The sequence below is a fragment of the Callorhinchus milii genome, unplaced genomic scaffold, assembly GCF_018977255.1.
Source record: "Callorhinchus milii isolate IMCB2004 unplaced genomic scaffold, IMCB_Cmil_1.0 Scaffold15, whole genome shotgun sequence".
Taxonomy (NCBI): domain Eukaryota; kingdom Metazoa; phylum Chordata; class Chondrichthyes; order Chimaeriformes; family Callorhinchidae; genus Callorhinchus; species Callorhinchus milii.
The window spans coordinates 2,609,558-2,627,742 of record NW_024704756.1 but is presented as its reverse complement, the minus strand read 5'-3'; the positions used below and the strand labels follow the sequence as shown (position 1 = coordinate 2,627,742).

Below are 18,185 nucleotides of genomic sequence, written 5' to 3'. Positions count from 1 at the left end.
CTCTCTCTCTCATAGTCTCACACATTCTCTCCCTCTCTCATAGTCTCACACACTCTCTCTCATACACGTACACACATACTCACATGCTTTCATATATACATATATATCATGCATAACTGTCTGATACGCACACAAACACATTCATATATATATATATACACACACACAAACACGTAACATGTACACAAACACTCTGAAAAGCACACAAACACTCTGACATGCACACACAAAACACGCACACACTGTGGATGAGTTTAACAAAGAATTCATTTGTGATGAATATTTTTCTTCCTAGTTATGCACTAGACTTGGCTCCAGTTGGGACCTTTTTTTAAAGTCAAACTTCTGCAGAAATTGTTCCTTTACTTTCAGGTAATTTTGTGTTCAGTTTGTTGAATGTGCTGGCGCAGTCTGTTTCTGCTGGTCCCTGGGTAACCCTATTCCACAGATACACTACACTCTGCGCCAGCTTCTGTGTCTGTGCGTTAATTCAACCTAAATTGTCAATGAAGATAACCATCACTTGGGTGGAGCACAATTCTGTGGAATTGAACGCCACCCAATTCTATTGAATTGAACGTATTATTGTATGCATACTGTGGTTCACTTGATTTGCCATCTGTTGTGTGGTGTGTATTTTGACTCGGCATGTATTGGCTCGGTGTGTGTGTTATTTATATAATAGTGGAATTCTGTAGCTTAGTGGTTAGAGCACTCACCTCGCAAGCAAGAGGACCTGAGTTTGTTTCCTGGCAGGACAAAATGTTGGGCAAGTTTCCTTATTCCACACGCCTCTGTTTACCTAGCAGTAAGTAGGAACCCGGTTGTCCACGTTGCTTTTCTGGTGTTAATAATTCCTTCAATAAAAATAATTTGGTCATTCAATCCACGACTGTTTGTGGGACACTCCTGTTCGCAATTGGCTGCCGCATTTCGTCCACAAAAATATACAGTGAATTGACTTTACGGTATATTCTGTGAAGCAGAAGAATCATTCTCTGATAGTATCTGAGAACCAGTTACATTTTCATTTGGCACTTGGCTCATCTCTTAGTTAACAGCCAAAGTTATCCACATACCTGCTTACTGTTAAACAGATAACATACATGTTGCAATTGACCTTACCGTATTTCCACGTTGATGAAGGTTCAGTGTGTCTGTATTCAAACTTTCGGCCATCTTATACTAACTTTACTTAACTTCTTAAAATAAAATTAAAATATGCCCTCACAGCTTCATCCCTACTCCTAGATATAACCACTCATAATTACCAAGCTGAGCTCTACCTGTTTGGGTGAAAGTTAAAGATTCCGTGGCACTAGCGGAAAAGAGAAAGGAGTTAATCCCGAAATTCCTCCTCACGTGAGAGGGGTATAGATCATATGTAAAGTTTATTACTATCATCACCGGACTGTAGAAAAGTTATCGAAAGTAAAATATGCTTCATGGAAATCACTGATGAATCTGATAAGCTTCCTCTTGGATTCCTGTCATGTTTGGTCTAGTTTACCTGTCATTTATGACACAAAACTAGGAGGAAGTGTCAACTCAGGATGACATTAAAAAATTACAGCGCGACATAGATAGATTAGGTGATTGGGCAGGTAGGTGGCAGATGAAGTATAATGTAGGGAAGTATATTTCTTATTGCAAAAGGGATTAAGGGATATGGGGATAAGGCAGGGTTATGGTATTAGCTGGAGTTAGATTACAAGATCAGCCATGATTGAATGGCGGGACAGGCTCGAAGGGCCGAATGGTCTACTCCTGCTCCTACATGTTATGTTATTCTGTTTAACCAGAATATCCACATTCTAGCTACAGCTTAATCACGTCTCTGTCTTCCTTTGCTCAGTGTCTGACAATATCTCTGTGAAGCAACAATAATAAATTCCATTTACACAGCGCCTTTCACGTCAGGAGGATGTCCCAAGGCACTGGACAGTCAGGGATTTGGACCCGAACTGGGGTTTGGGATCAGGAGGGTAGAGGGCAAGGAGATTAGGGGTAGGCGTGTGACCAAGGCACGGTCGAAGAGGAGGGTCTTGATATGAGCCTTGAAGGAGGCAAGGGAGGAAGCGAGGCGAAAGGACTTTGGGATGGAGTTCCAAAGGTTGGGGGCAGAGAGGTTGAAGGCCTGACCGCCGATGGTGGAGTGGACCAGGTGGGGGACGAGGAGTAGGCCGGAGCCCACTGAGCGGTGAGATTGATATGAAGCAGTTTGAGCCATTATCCTTTATGAACGGCATTTGCTATATGAAAAATAAAGAAAAATGTCTCAAAGCACGTCACAGTCTCAATGTCTGACACTGTCTCTCGCATTGTTCCCTGACCTCTAGTGAGGGGCTGTGTGTTTGATTTGACGGTGTCCAGGGAAGTTTGCTAAATTGTGCCAGTTTTGGATCGATTTTGTTAGTCGATTGGCAGATCTCTTTCTGAGGGTAATAATCCCTTCAAAATAATAATAATAATAATTTGCATGTGGCATGCGTGTTGGAGAGTAACTGTTGCATATTTCTGCATTGTGACAGATCAGGTGCTTATCCAGAATCGTGAAAGGCGCTTTGGGAACATCCACCCAACCTGAAAGGCGCCATATAAATGTAATAATAATCCTTGCAATTGATACAGCGCCTTATCATGTCGTTGAAATGTCTCAAAGCGCTTCACAGAATGTATTGTAAAATGAATTGACTGTAAAGTGGAGTCACTGTGTATTTTGTGGGTGAAACGAAGCAACCGATTCTGCACAGTCGTGTCCCACAAACAGTCGTGGATTGAGTGACCAAATTATTATTTATTGATTTATTTTTGAAGGGTTATTAACCCTGGAAAGTGATCCACCAATCGGCTAACAACTGGGTTCCTACTTACTGTTAGGTAAACAGAGGTTGTGGAGTGAGGAAACTTGCCTAAGGTTTCGCCCCGCCTGGGAATCGAGCCTGTGTCCCCTCGCTTGCGAGGCGAGTGCGCTGACCGCTTACACTTACAGTGTTACAGGACTCCAAAGGTGTCATATAAATTGTATTATACTGTGATCTATGTTCTTGGGCCAACGACTCACTCGCACCATGTACCAGAGAGATCTTTAAAGTACTCGTACAGACCAGCAATCAGCTGCTAATAATAAATAATCCTTGCACTTGATATAGCACCTTATCACGTCATTGAGACACCTCAAAGCACTTCTCAGGATATACTGTAAAATGGATTGACCGTGTATTTTGTGGGTGAAATGTGGCAGCCAATTGTGCACAGCAGTGTCCCACAAACAGTTGTGGATTGAGTGATTGAGCAATAATTTTGTTTGGGCAGATTATTACATGCCTACGTTTTTGCAAACAGTGATACAATACACAATTACATTTGTATAGCGCCTTTCATGTCAGGAGGACGTCGCAAGATGCAAATTAGATGGGGAATGTAACTTCCTGCAAATGATTCTGAATGTTCTCCTTCATGCAAAGCTCCTTCCTCCTCTCCAAGTCAGTTCCATCTATTTTTGGGGGACAGCTGGGTGTCTGACCCACATGGTAACCCATCACCGTGCTTAAAGAGTATCCAAACCAAGCTAATATTTCCATTCCTCCCACATAGAATTCCAGTGATAGATTGCACATCCTGTTTCCCCATCACCACCGATGGTAAGTAGTATGCAAAGCAGACTAAGAGGTCAATGTACGCCACATTCACATACAAATTCCTGTGCTGGAATGGAATGCATGCTCCCTGCCCAGAGGGATGCTCCCTGCTTCAGTGACTATTACAATACCAGAGACATTATCATTCGGCTGAGACGTTAAACTGACGTCCCGTCTGCCTGTTCAGGTGGACGTTAAAGATCCCGTGGCACTATTTGAAAAGGGAAAGGAGTTTCTCTCTCCTGGTGTCCTGGCCAACAATCACCTCAAATAAAATTGGTCACTCATTCCACGGTTGTTTGTGGGACACTACTGTGCACAACTGGCTGTCGTGTTTCACCCACAAAATACACAGTGACTCCAATTTACAGTATATGGAATCTGGTTGTTAGTCGATTGGTGGATCTCTTTCTGAGGGTAATAATCCCTTCAAAAGAATAATAATAATAATAATTTGGTCACTCAATCCACAACTGTTGTGGGACATTGCTGTGCACAATTGGCTGCCTAGTTACAAAATATGCAGTCAATTTACTCAACAGTATGAAGTGCTTTGAGACATTTCAAAGTCATGATCAGGCGCTATATTAATTGCAAGGATTAATATTATTATTAAGCTCAGGTTTGCAAGAACCCAGAGTGCGTGTTGGGGAACGCCTGGAGTTTAAGCAGCTAGAATGGAATAGCTGGCTCAATTATAGTACCTCTATTTGTTTCCTTCCAGTATCTCCGGTGGTGAAGTGTCTAATGGGTTACATCCGGCCTGGTGACGAGTGAATGGAGCTCACCCAATGGATGGATGTCAACGCGATGCAAGGCTGCTCGAATATGTTCAGTCCTGGGAGCTAAAATCATCAACTCGGAGACCAGATAGCCACAATCACTGAGTGGTTAGTGAGTGAAGTGAGACGTTTACCAAATTCTTCACTGTATACAGTTTTACATTCTTCCTTTCAATAAAGTTGGGGAGTCCGTAAAGTATTGGTTAGCGCTCTCACCTAACAAGCGAGCAAACCCAGGTTTGATTCCCGGGCGGGGTGAAACCTTAGGCAAGCTTCCTTACTCCACGCGTCTCTGTCGACCAAGCAGTGAGTAGGAACACGGTTGTTAGTCGATTGCCGGATCGTTCTCTGATGGTAATATTCCCTCCAAAACACTAATAATTTGGTCACTCACTCCACGGCTGTTTGTGGGATCCTGTTGTGCATAATTAGTTGCTGCGTTCCACCCACAAAATTCACTTCACTTCACATTATGTGTTGTGAATCGCTTTGAGACGTCTCAACCACATGATACAATACAAAATTTTGCATCGGGAGGACATCCCAAGGCACTGGACAGCCAGGGATCAGGACCCGAGCAGTGCGGGTGCAGGGCGTTGGGATCAGGGGGTGTGGAGGGCAGAGAGGGAAGGAGGATAGCCGAAGGCACGGTCAAAGAAGAGGGTCTTGAGATGCACCTTCAAGGAGGCAAGGGAGGGAGTGAGGCGTAGGGAATGTGGGATGGAGTTCCAGTGGTGGGGGCAGAGAGGCTGAAGGCCCGACCGTCGATGGTGGGACAATACATGAAATGGAAGGATTATTATTATGATAAACATGTTTTCTTCCTGTTATTGAGTGCTGGTAGCTGACCGCCTGATTCCCTTTTTCAGAGCTCTGTCTGATATCCCCGAGCCCCGGCGTGTGAGAGAGAAGCGGTGTGAGGGGGTGGGCTTTGTGAGAGGGGCTGTGTGAGAGGGGCGCGGGCTGTGCGCTCATAGATCGCAGAGCCATGGCGAAAGAGATGGTGAACTTGTCGTTCTTGACTGAAAAAGAGAAGGAAGAGATTTTGTCCGTTCTCTTCCGGGACGAGGAACTGCGGAAAGTCGAGGAAAAGCGCATCAGGTAAAGAGTCATTCCACTTTACTGTATATCCGGTGAAGCGCTTTGAGATGTCTGAGCTTCGCTCCTTCCTTTCCTGCCATTCCCTTCTCGAACCCTTCCAATTGGGTTTCTGTGCCGCCCACAGCACAGAAACAGCTCTGGTCAAAGTGACAAATGACATTCTGTCCATCTGCGACCAGGGGCTCCCTCTGCCTCCTCGTCCTCATTGACCTCTCTGCTGCTTTCGACGCTGTCGACCACTTTATCCTCATCCACCGCCTTTCCTTCACAGCTCTGTCCTTGATAGGCTCAGATAGTACTTCGTGCGGCATTCCTCAGGTCTCTGTCCTTGATCCCCTCCTCTTCAATATGCTCCCTCTTGGTGACATCATCCGCAGACATGGGGTCAACTTCAACATGTATGTGGATGACACCCAACTCTACTTCTCTGCCTCGACCTTTGACTCCAGGACCACTGCTGTCCTGTCATACATCAAGTCCTGGATGAGAGCAAACTTTCTTCAGTTGAACGTCAACAAGATCGAGGCTCTCCTGATTGGCTCCCGTCAGTGCCTCCACACCTCAGGTGCTGACAGCATCACCATCCATGGTTGCACACTCCACCTCACTAAGCCAGTCCGGAAGCTTGGGGTCTTCTTTGACCCTCAACTATCCTTTCTACCCCACAACTGTACCATGACCCGCCCTTTCTTCCCACCTCCGCAACATCGCCCGGCTCTTGCACTGTCTCACACCGCAGGCCGCTGAAACTCTCATACACGCCTTCATTACATCAAGGTTCAACCATGCAAACTCATTGCTTGTTGGCCTCCACAACTCCTCCCTCCATAGGCTGCAGATCATCCAGAACTCTGCAGCCCGTGTCCTCTCGGCTCCGCGACCCTCTCACCCCCATCCTCGCCCGACTCCACTGGTTTCCCATCACACAGAGGATACAGTTCAAGATCCTGGTTCTCACCTTCAAAGCCCTCCATGGCCTTGCTCCCCCCTACCTCTGCGACCTCCTAACCCCCTACCATCTTGCCCTCTCCCTACGCTCAGCGGGCTCCAGCCTGCTTCACGTCCTCCCTCGCTCGTCATACGTCGCTAGGCGGACGGGCCTTCTGCCACTCTGCCTCCACCCTCTGGAGCTCCATCCTGCAGTCCCTCCGCCTCGCCCCCTCCATTGCCACCTTCAAGACCCATCTCAAGCCCCTCCTCTTCAACCGTGCTTTCAATCTTCCTGCTTGCCCCATCCCCCCCTCCCCTATACCATCCCCCAGCTTGGGTCCGGAACTCTGTCTGTCCAGCACTTTGGGAATCCTCCCAACATGAAAGGCGTTATACAAATGCAATCTTGTTGTTGAGCGACGTGATGAGGCGCTGTATCAAATGCCAGGATTATTCTTAATCATCTGTTTATTGATTTATTTCAGGAGGTTGAAAAATGAGCTACTGGAAATTCGTCGCAAGGGAGCGAAGCGTGGGAGCCAGGACTACAGCGACAAGACATGCGCACGATGCCAGGAGACACTCGGTCGCATCATGAAGAGCGGCAACGCCTGCCGCCAGTGTAACCACCTGGTGTGTAAGGCCTGCAGGGTCCTCGAGGAGGGGGGTCGCTGGAAGTGCACCGTGTGTGTCAAGGAGGGGTGAGAGACTTGTACACACTCCTATTCAAATCCCTTGGCATCTCCCTGTCTCTCTGACCCACTTATTCTCCAACCCTCTACCCATTGCCTCTGCTCTGCCGCCTCCGGCCTCCAGCTTGTCCCTCGTGCCCTCCAATCCACCATCACTGGCCCAAAATTCTGGAACACTCTCCCCCAATTCCTCCACCTCAAACACCTCTCCCCGTCTTCAGATTGCACCTACAAATTTCCCTCTTCGACCATCCCTCTGGCTCAGCATCGTGCGCTGCCAGTGTCAAGCGCTCCAGGACTCTACCCTGCGTGGAGGGCGCTATATGAATACAAGTTGTTGTTGTATGCAATTGATTATTGCCCTCAAAAATACACAGTCACTCCACTTAACAGTAGATTTGATGAAGCGCTTCAAGACATCTTGATGATGTGATAAGGCGCTGTATCAAATGCAAGGATTATTATTATCATTATTACTGTGAGAACACCGGAAAGTGGATTTTGTTGGTCAGTAACAGACTATTGCTCCCTCTAGAAAGCTAAAGAAAAAGACTGGAGACTGGTTCTTCGAGTGCCGAGCAAGCCGTTACGCCAATGATTTTGGCAGCGATATTATCCGAGCGTCACTGAAGAGGAAACACGGCTGTAAGTAGCAGAGTGTGTTTATAAAGAGTTGCGTATTCATGGGGTTATCTATCAACTCTTACCATCACCGAGACAGAGATTAAAGTCATGAGTAGTGCATCATGTTTCTACTCTGTACCCAGTATCAAGCCCGTTCTCTGATCTGTGAAAGAGGCCGAGTGTGAGCCCACCCGGGGGAGGAGGGGGTTTGAGTGGAATCAGAAATATACAGTGTAGAAGGAGGCCATTCAGCCCATCGAGTCTCTTAGAGCTTTCCCACTGCCCTGCCTTAACCCCCTTCAAGCCTCTAACTTTCTACCTCTACCTGTTTACTGCCCTCTTAAACCCCAAATAGTTACAATATTCATCTCTTGATGCCAATCCCCACTGTCTGGCGCCTTGGGACGCCTCCTGACATGAAAGGAGTCCTGTAGTGTAATGGCTAGAACACTCACCTTGCAAGCAAGTGAACCCGGGTTCAATTCTCGGGCAGGGCGAAACCTTAGGCAAGTTTCCTTACTCCACACGCCCGTTTACCTCGCAGGAACCCGATTGTTAATCGATTGGCGCATCACTTTCCGAGGGTAATAATCCCATCAATAAAAGAAATAATGATGATAATTTGCTTACTCAATCCACAACTGTTTGTGGGACGCTGCTGTGTGCAATTGGCTGCCGCATTTCACCCACAAAATACAGTCAATCCACTTTACGGTATGTCCTGTGAAGCGGTTTGAGACGTCTTGAAGATGTGATTAAGGCGCTATATCAAATGCAAGGATTATTATTATTGAAGCTTCAATTTGTTGTTGTTTCAAACGCCATTAGAAGCTTTGTTATTGCTCTCTGTGGTTTACAGTAAATAAGCGAGACACAGCGGGTCAGACGCTGCTACAGAAAGCCCTGGCCAACGAGGCCAAAGTCAGCAATGCAGCGAAGGCGAGACAGAAGCCGCCTGGAGATGGCGGGAGAGTCCTCAGGTGAGCGCAGTCACACGGCAAAGCCTCCTCCCAGCTCCCCCCAGTGCCCAGCTCCACTTGCACTGCTCGCTACGGCAGTGCGCAGCAGGCACGGGCGGCCTGTGAAATATCGTGACATTGGCCATCAGATAAAGGTTCGGCTGATGGCAATTTTCCTGATTGCAAGCGGGAAAAAAAAAGGTAGATCGGGTTCATAGTAGAGAGCGCTCTCAAAGGCAAGCTGTGCGGGATTAGCTGGTTGGACTCCAGCAGTTACCCCAACGCACACTCTGGGGTCCCCGAGAGCCTTGGCTCTTGCCAACCTGTGCTGAATACTCTCCGGAATTAGGTAAGCAGGATGTGTCCATCCAAGGAGCGAGAGTGTGCATTCCGTTCCAATCTATCTCTGGGATTTCCATGTGTAGGTGGGATGCGTGGAAGTCTCAGTCTGCACACTGATTGTGAGTCTGAAATATTTATATCTGATATCTCCCCCCCCACCCCACCCCACCACCCGTGTGTTGTAGCACTCTGTCTGAAACACAAGAATCCGCAGGACAGATGAGTGACACTGAGTCCACTGAACGCATGAGCCTCAACAGCTACAAGACGGAGTCTAAACGCAGCACACCCAACAGCTCCAGGTGAGGAAGGGATTAATGGCTGCCGACACACATCCGCAGAGTCAACGGCGGATTTAACTGTCCTCGATTGTGCGTCAAAATCATCAGACGGATAAAAATAATCAACCTTGCGTTCGGCCCAGAGCCTTTAACGTCGGGAGGATGTCCGAAAGCAAAGCATTTCACAGAAAATTAAGAAATCGAGTTGTGTTTTCCAAGTGTCTAAAATGTTGAAATGTCGCAGAGTTTCTTGCTGTAAATTACTCATCATTCCTATGTTTGGTAAAGCATTGTTCATGTCAGGAAAATCTGTCTCAAAGCAATTCACAGGATATAATGTTCACTGGGTTACGCTTTGTTCCGTGGGTGAACACTGCAGCCGATTTGCACAAAGCAACGTCCCACAAACTGTTACGAAGTAAGTGATCAATTTTATTTGGGGGATTGTTGGCCAGGACACCAGGAGAGAGAAACTCCCTTCTTGTTTCGAATAGTGCCGTGGGATCATTAAAGTCCACCTGAACCCACAATCTTCTGACTCAGAGGCGAGAGCACTACTAAGTGAGCCAGACTGACACACTAAAAAATGAAGGATACCATTCGACATATTGTGTGTTTGTGCTGGCTCGTTTAAAGAGCAATCATTTCAGTCTCATTTGTAGCCTCCCCCCACCCCTCCCCACCCCGCCCCCACTCACCCAGCACCCCTGTAGTTTAATTAAGTGTTTAGGCTTAGGAATTTCTCCCATTTCTATCTGATGCGAGGTTATTCTTCCTTCACAGCACATCCATACAGCACATGTATCAAATGCAAGGATTATTATTATTACTATTTGCTGTAGGTGGGGTCAGATTTTACATTGCGTTGGATTCTATAGCTTTGGTTTGAACAGTTGGATGAATGATATCAACTGGGGCTATATTCCCGATGTGTACTAGAGAGTCTGGTGAGGAAGGGCTGGCTCACACAGAGTGACGTTACTGATCCCATTCAGCCGATGACTAATATTTGTTCAGGGTTAGTGTTTGTACTGAGATGGAAGCTGTGAGCAATGCCGTTTCAGGGTGGAATGTGAAGTGTGGTGACTCACACTGAAGTGCAAACACTGATTCCTGCCAAAGAGTCTTCCTTACAGTCAGTCACTGCAGTGGAGGAACAAGTTGAGTTGTCGCAGGAGACAACTCAGCTCATATCAATTATTAAAGATAATTGTCAAAAGAACCAGAGGAGAGACGAGGTGAAAGTTTTTTTTACACACAGGGAGTTGTTAACAGTCTGGAACTCACTACCTGAAAGGGTGGTGGAAGCAGATTCAACAGTAGCTTTCAAAAGGGAATTGGATAGATTATGAAAATTATAATAATAATCCTTGCATTTGATATAGCGCTTTCCATATCATTCTAGACGTCTCAAAGGGCTTCACAGAATATACTGTAAAGCAAATTGACTATTTCTGGGTAAAACGCGGCAGCCAATTGCACTCAGCAGTGTCCCACAATCAATCGTGGATTGATTGATTGATTGAGTAAATAATTATTTAATTTTTTAATTTTATTTCTCGAGGGCTTATTATCCTTTAATCCGCTTTATTTATCTGCCTCGGAGTGTGATCCTACAGTCTGCTGCCAATGCAATTTCCGCTGCTATTTAGAGTTGCCCATCAGGCTTTGGTTCACGCCTAAAATTAAACATTAAAATGTGAGCACATCAGTGTGAACCGAGCAGATCAGGACTCGATACGGAATTTCTCTCTTTTACATGGCAATGAACATTACTATAAGAGTGGCGTGACAGCTTAATTTAAATAAATACAATGATATATGGTTTATGTTTGTTTAGAAACAGAGATATGTATTGTTGATGGAGAACATATTTCCAGATCAACTCAAGTGATAGTATAACAGCTTAATTAGCTTCTGTCTCTATGACTCAATCAGTTTATGCAGTGAGCCACTGAGCCAAACACAGACTGAGAAGGAACCAGGTGCAATACCTGATATGTTCTGATCTCAGCAAAGGAATGGGAAAGAACTATAATAGAGTATAGTGAAGCTGGCAGCTCAGGTGGTGTATAAAATACTAGCAGGGACCAACCAATTGGGCTGTAGTAAAAAGAAACATTTGTGGGGCTATGGGGTAAGAGCGAGGGACGGCGGATAGTTGGATAGCTTCTTGAAAGAGCTGGCAAAGGCACGATGGGCCGAATTATCTCCTTCTGTGCTGTAAATTCTAAGAGACGTGTATTAGTATAAATTGAGGTGACACCACACACCTACTGGTACAATATTTATCCAATAGGTGGGCCGTGCTCTTGGCTGTGAGTGTTTGGGCGGGCAGGGTCCACCCAGTGGATAAATATGACCAGCCTGTACCTGATCTGTCCTCCGCCTGAGTCTGTGACCATAGAGAGTACAGTGTACATAAGTGCTCAGCATGTTACTCTCCTTGATTTGAGTTGCGCTTCAGAAACAGCTTTAAAATGTGGAGGAGTGTATTATTTATCATTATTAATAATAATACTGTAATTGTTAACTTATTATTGATAAATAATTCCAGTCTAAGGAGAGAATATTCATTAATATCAATAATTATATAATTATAATAATGTAATTATTTTACATTTGTAAATAATATGCTACTCCTTAAATTGCGAGGTATATTGCATCTTTCGTGTCGGGAGGATACCTCAAACGCTTCACTATATAGTGTAGTGACTTGTGTGTTTTGTGGGTGAAATGCGGCACAGACCAATCCTCACAAATAGCCATGGAGTGAGCAACCAATATTATTTGGTGATTGTTGGCTGGGACACCGGGACAGAGAAACTCGCTTATCCTTTCGACTAGCGCCGTGGGATCTTTAACCTGAACAGGCAGACGGGTCCTCAGTTTAACGTTGCATCGGATTATTCTGCAAAATCGACTGCTACGTTTCATTTTGTAAAGTTGGATTTCTTTGCTCCATACAGATCATTCAGATAAACACCCGGGCGGTAACAGAAACTCGAAGGGATACGGAGGAAAGTAAAATTGATTCAAATAATAGTGATTTAGTCAGGCAGGAGGTAGTAGGCCAATGACCATTTCCTGTCTTGACCATGTCTCTTGTTTGTGTGTTTTCAGACAGAATTCTGTAACCGACTACAAGAGTGACCGCCTCAGTTCCAAATCCCAGCCCTCAGGCAGCATGACCCTCCCGGCCATATACAGGTCACACAGATCCAGAGAGAGCATCGTGCAGTCTGACCAGGACACGGATATTGTACGGCAATCACTCATGGCATCCAGCAGTCTGATACATGTCAGGATAATAATAATAATAATAGTCTTTGCATTTCATGTATATTTCATATATTTTATATATATTTCACGTTGGGAGGATGCCAACAACAACAACAACTTGCATTTATATAGCGCCCCTCACACAGGGTAGCGTCCCAGAACGCTTGACAGTGGTGGAGCACGATGCTGAGCCGGGGGGGAGGCGACTGTAGGCACGGTCAAATAGGAAGGTCTTCAGGTGCGACCTGTAGATGGGGAAGGAAAGGGCAAGGCGGAGGGATAGAGTGTTCCAGTGTTTTGGGGTGTTGTGGCTGAAAGGGTGACCACCGATGATGGCACAAAGAACAAGCAGGACGTTGGAGCCAGTCGAAAGGAGGCAGTGGATAGTAGGTTGGGGGGTCAGCAGGTCGGAGAGGTAAGGAGGTGCCAGAACATGAAGGGATTTGTGGACAAATGAGAGGATCTTGAAATAGAAAAAGGACGTCCCAAAATGCTTCACATGATACGGTTGATCTTGACACTGTCTCACATGAGTTTGTTGGTTAATATATTTTCGAACCTTCGAGAAAATGAAATGAGTAATAAGGAGATTTATAGGAGAGGAAATGGGGAGATTTTAGAAGTTGCACAAACAGGAAAGTAGTCTGAAGATAAGGGTACCAAATGTTATTCCAGTGTCCAAACAAAGGACTGGAAGTCAAACCTGGAAACTAGGTCAGCCAGGGTCATGTCAGCAACAGGGAAAACAAGTGTTATAAGGAATACTGTCAACGTTCCTCATACACACTTGGGTGTGTACGAGGTAAAGGAGGCAGGAGGACATGTCATCAACAACAACTTGCATTTAATTAGCTCCCCTCATGCAGGGTGCTTGGGAGTGTCATCAATTCAAGCTAAACTGGTGAAACTGGCGGAGTCCTGTAGCTCAGTGGTTAAAGCACTCGCCTCGCAACCGAAAGGAGCTGGGTTCGATTCCCAGCAGGGCGAGACACTGGCCAAGTTTCCTTACTCCACACGCCTCTGTTTACCTAGCAGTACGTAGGAACCTAGGTGTCAACCAATTGGCAGATTGCTTTTCTGGGGATGATAATCCCTTTAAAAATAAACAGTTATTTGGTCACTCAATCCATGACTGTTTGTGGGACACTGTTTTGCGTAATTGGCTGCCACGTTTCGCCCACAAAACATAGTCAATTCACTTTACAGTATATTCTGTGAAGCGCTTTGAGATGCCTGGAACACGTGATAAGGCACTATATCAAATGTAAGGGTTATTATTATAATAAATGTCAACCCTGTGTCTTTTGCACAAAAGGCTTGTGACAATGTACAGGGTGTCCACAATGTCCTTTTTCTCCCCTGGTACAAATGGAGGAGCTGAAACAAGCTGTCAGAGATGCATTTTGCATTCACACCAATCCTCTGGATGTCTAAATACAGTTAAACACTTGTGCTGAATACAATGAAGTACTTCTAAATACAATTATCATCATTCTTCTACGTGTTTCAGTTGTTTGTCAGTGCGCTATAGGGAAAAACATGGAGGTAGCAGGACTTTGTGGACACCCTGTAGAATTGATGGATGCAGAGGGAGATGGATGTTGGGGAAGGAATATGGAAAAAGTTGGTGTTTTTTAATGAGTCCTCCACTGTCTCTAAAATTCCACTAGGAGGACATTTAGAATCTCGAAGTGGATTTGGGGAATGATAGATTTTGCTTCATTAAATTGTTCTGACATGCGAACCACAGTTACGTGTCTCCAAACCAAATTAATGAGAGGTTCCATATACAGTTCTAATGCTCTTCAATACAAACTGGTGCACTATAATGGGGTCAGACTGTACCGAAGGGTTCAGGAAGGAGTGCGCATTCTCTTTCCCAGAGAGACTTGCCCTGCTTGGGCGGGAGGGAGCCGGAGTATTGAACCAGAACTACCCAACGAGTACAATTGTCCTGGATTTTCAGAAGGTATTTGATAAAGAGTGTGCAACTTGTCAAGAGGATAACAAAACTGTCTATTTAAATGTTTCAAACTCTTTTTGCCCCACACAGGATGTTCGCTCCAATAGCCGGGTTACAGTGGATGAAGGTGGGTCAGAAAACCTCTTCAAAAAGAATGCAAAAAGTATCCTGAAACCCACTGGTAAGCCTCTCCACAACAACAACAACAACAACAACAATAAGTGTAGCAAGTGCTTGGAAGAACCAGGCAACTTTGGATCTAAAGTTCCCAAACACTTGTACTAAATATAATTAAGTACAGTACTTCTAAATACAATTATCATCATTTTTCCACATGTTTCAGCTGTTGGTCAGTGAAATGGGCAATGTTGGGGAAAAAAAACATAGGGGTAACAGGACTTGGTAGACATCCTGTAGGATTGATGGACGCAGAGGGAGATGGATGTTGGGGAAGGAATATGGAAAAAGATGGTTCTCAATGTGCCAAATGACCTACAGTTTCCCTTGGATTTTACTAGGAGGAGATTTAGAATCTCGGAGTGGATTTGGGAACGATAGATTTCATTAAATTCTTTTGGGGAAAAAATTGTTTTGGTGTCTGATACACGTAGAAACCCTAGTCTATTGTAGACTAATCCACACAGAATTAATGGCTATCAACATCTCCATTATTGTAGCATATGACTACCATGACAGTAGAAGACAAACTAAACCATGGTCTTTTTTATTCCAGCAATTCTAATGTTCCTAACGACTTCCATTTATAAAGTGCCCTTCACGTGAGATAATGTCTTGGAGCATTGCACATAAGAAAGAAGAATGAACGGATGGAAATATTCAGAACTATTTATAAAAATTACTGCATCAAGCTGAGCCCCCAGCTCAGAGCTTCCTCAAACCAGGGGCTCGGGGGAAAATGATGACTTAAATACACTTAGAACGTCACTAAGCCAGTCCCTGATCATTCTGCACCTTGTTGGTGAAGTGACCATTAAATCCAATTATTTATATCTTGTATTTTCCAGCTAGCACCGAGTTACTGCTAACTGGGAAATTGGCTCAAATGGTATAAGTCTGTCTCTCCAAGTCTCATTGATGAGGCAAAAAAGAGTGATTAACAATCACAGTGCTTTATGGAGTCCTGTAGCTCAGTGGATAGAGCACTCGCCTCCAAGTTTCGCCCACAAAATATGCAGTTAATTTACTTTACAGTATATTCTCAAAGCGCTTTGAGACTTCTCGAAGATCTGGTAAGGAGCTGTATCAAATGCAAGGATTGTTATTATTTACAATATCTTTGCTTTGCATTCTCCTCGCAGATGTTTTTCTTTTATTACCTCTTTGGTTTCCCAACAAGATCAGTGTTTGTTGATTGAATATTTATTGACTTATCACATAAAATCTATGCTATTTTGTTATTTCTATGATTATTTTGTGCTACGTGAAAGGCTGTATAATTGCAACTCAATGTTGTTCCTGTATTGATCGTTTAGTTGGAATTCAAGTAGCGAAATTTCTGCTCCTAATTCCTACCCTCAACTCACTGCACTTACCCTGAGATGTCCTTGTGCTGAAGGATCACATACAACTGATTGAGTGTCAACTCAGCACAGCAATAGGTGTAGGTGTGTAGGCCGTTTGTCAGAGACGTGGGGAAGAAATTGGTCTGGTCTGCAGGCAGCATTCGTCCTGGCTCTAGTCGCAGATGAGTTTAGAATCTGGTTGCCTTGAGCTCACTGTGACTTGAGTTTGACGTTCATTAAACCTTGAGGGTCTTGTCGGTATTCACGTAATGGCCCCCCAATCTTTAACCTTTTAACATCGGCTTACTGTTAGATTACAGTAAATCCGTGCTGGATCTGCGCTCGGGAGATTCCGGCGTCGATGGTCGCTCAATGGGAGACCGCAGTCGGTCAGTACCTGGCCTCAATGTGGAACAGGTCAGTGTCTCTCTCCACCTACTTTACCTTGTTCTGACCAAAGTACTTGCAGATCCCTGATAGTCCTCGATAGCTTCAGGCTTCCTTCCATTGTAGCTGCATATTGTCACGAGAGGTGATCTGAAGCAGGTTTGGCTGGACCTTAGACTATATCTACAAAGCTGAAGTGGAACCATTTCAGAGGGAGAAAGACCTAAGTTTGCTCTGTGTTTCTGTAATGAAATTTAGATTAACTCAAAATAGTTTGTCTTAGACTCCCTGGGATATTAAAGGTAAAATAAGCCATTTCTTCCTTTGAAGCTGTAACCCTTCAAATGTTCCTCAACCCTGTCAATGATTCAAGTGTTTCACTCTGTGAGTTACTTTCAAGGATAGTGATTTGCTAAATGCAATGGCTAATTTGCACCAACAACAACCTTTATCAAATGGAAAGATTATTATAATTATGTTATTTATTTGTGGTCTTTGAGGTTGGATGAGGAAGGTCGATGTGAGAAACTTTGCTACTCTTCAAACACTCTTCTCTCACCAGACAAAAATAATGACTATGGGCACAGGCCCAGGGGTGCAGGGGATAGAGGGCTCTGTTTGAGTTCTGGTCCAGCCCGCGTTTGCTGGTCTCGGCCAGGGCTCCATAGGGAGGCTACGCTGGCCCTGACTTCCCAGTGTTAGAGAGGGAAAAATCCCACCAGGAATCCTGCTCCAGGTCCCTCTGCAGCACCCTCTACTGGTAGTCCGCATGTGTGACACTATAGCCGAGTGAGGAGAGAGAGTCAGTGGAATGGCCCTGCTGAAAATGAATACAAAATGTACATTCAGCACCTCAGTGCTGAAACATAGACTAGGTTCTGCTCCTGATACAAGTTGAGCCGCTAACCTGTGAAGGAAGCTCTCCCTCCCGCAGCTGTGAAAAGAGGCTTTCGGGAAGGTCTTCAGTTGCACAGTGTGTCAGAACTCCCAAGCGTTCACAACACTGCAATATGGATTCATACCAGTAATTTACATTTAGTTCCTCATCTTGTCATATAGACCTGGAGAGAAATTCACCAGTGATCAGTGAAGGAGAGAGAATGAAATTTTCTGAGATAGACCACCTTGCTAAGCCAGTCCGGAACCTTGTTTGACCCATAACTAGCCTGTCTACCCCACATCTGCGCCATGATCCGCTCTGCCTTCCCCCACCTCTGCAACGTCGCCCGGCTCCGACACTGTCTCACACCGCAGGCCGCCAAAACCCTCATACATCCCTTCATTACATCAAGGCTCGGGTATGCAAACTCACTGCTTGTCGGCCTCCCCAACTCCTGCCTCCATAGGCTGCAGATCATCCAGAACTTTGCAGTCTGTCCTCTCTCGCACTAGGCTCTGCGACCCTATCACCTCCATCCTCTCTCAACTCCACTGGCTTCCCATCATAAGGAGGATACAGTTCAGAATCCTGGTCCTCACCTTCAAAGCCCTCCATGGTCTTGCTCTCCCCTACCTTTCCAAACTCCTAACCCCCTACCAGCTTGTTCACTCCCTCCGCTCAGCGGGCTCCGGCCTGCTTCACGAGCCCTGCCTTGTTCGCCCCACTATCGGCGGGCGGGCCTTCCGCCACTCTGCACTACCCTCCGGAACTCCATCCCGCAGTCCCTCCGTCTCACCG

The 18,185-nt window shown here is 45.4% G+C and overlaps 1 protein-coding gene across 2 annotated transcripts in view; it reads left to right on the top strand.

Annotated features, from left to right (window-relative positions):
• The window catches only part of sytl4 (synaptotagmin-like 4), a 38,860-nt gene that overhangs the window by 10,804 nt on the left and 9,871 nt on the right, over window positions 1-18,185 (top strand). The window contains exons 2-10 of one of the 2 annotated variants that reach the window (XM_007891258.2): window positions 4,366-4,531; window positions 5,293-5,524; window positions 6,940-7,155; window positions 7,682-7,791; window positions 8,630-8,750; window positions 9,257-9,373; window positions 12,476-12,614; window positions 14,688-14,778; window positions 16,434-16,537. In XM_007891258.2, coding sequence (XP_007889449.1) covers window positions 5,412-5,524; window positions 6,940-7,155; window positions 7,682-7,791; window positions 8,630-8,750; window positions 9,257-9,373; window positions 12,476-12,614; window positions 14,688-14,778; window positions 16,434-16,537 — 1,011 coding nt within the window. In that variant the 5' untranslated portion in view covers window positions 4,366-4,531; window positions 5,293-5,411. Of the gene's footprint in view, window positions 1-4,365; window positions 4,545-5,292; window positions 5,525-6,939; window positions 7,156-7,681; window positions 7,792-8,629; window positions 8,751-9,256; window positions 9,374-12,475; window positions 12,615-14,687; window positions 14,779-16,433; window positions 16,538-18,185 lie in introns of both variants that reach the window. The other variant, XM_007891249.2, reaches the window with a different exon arrangement.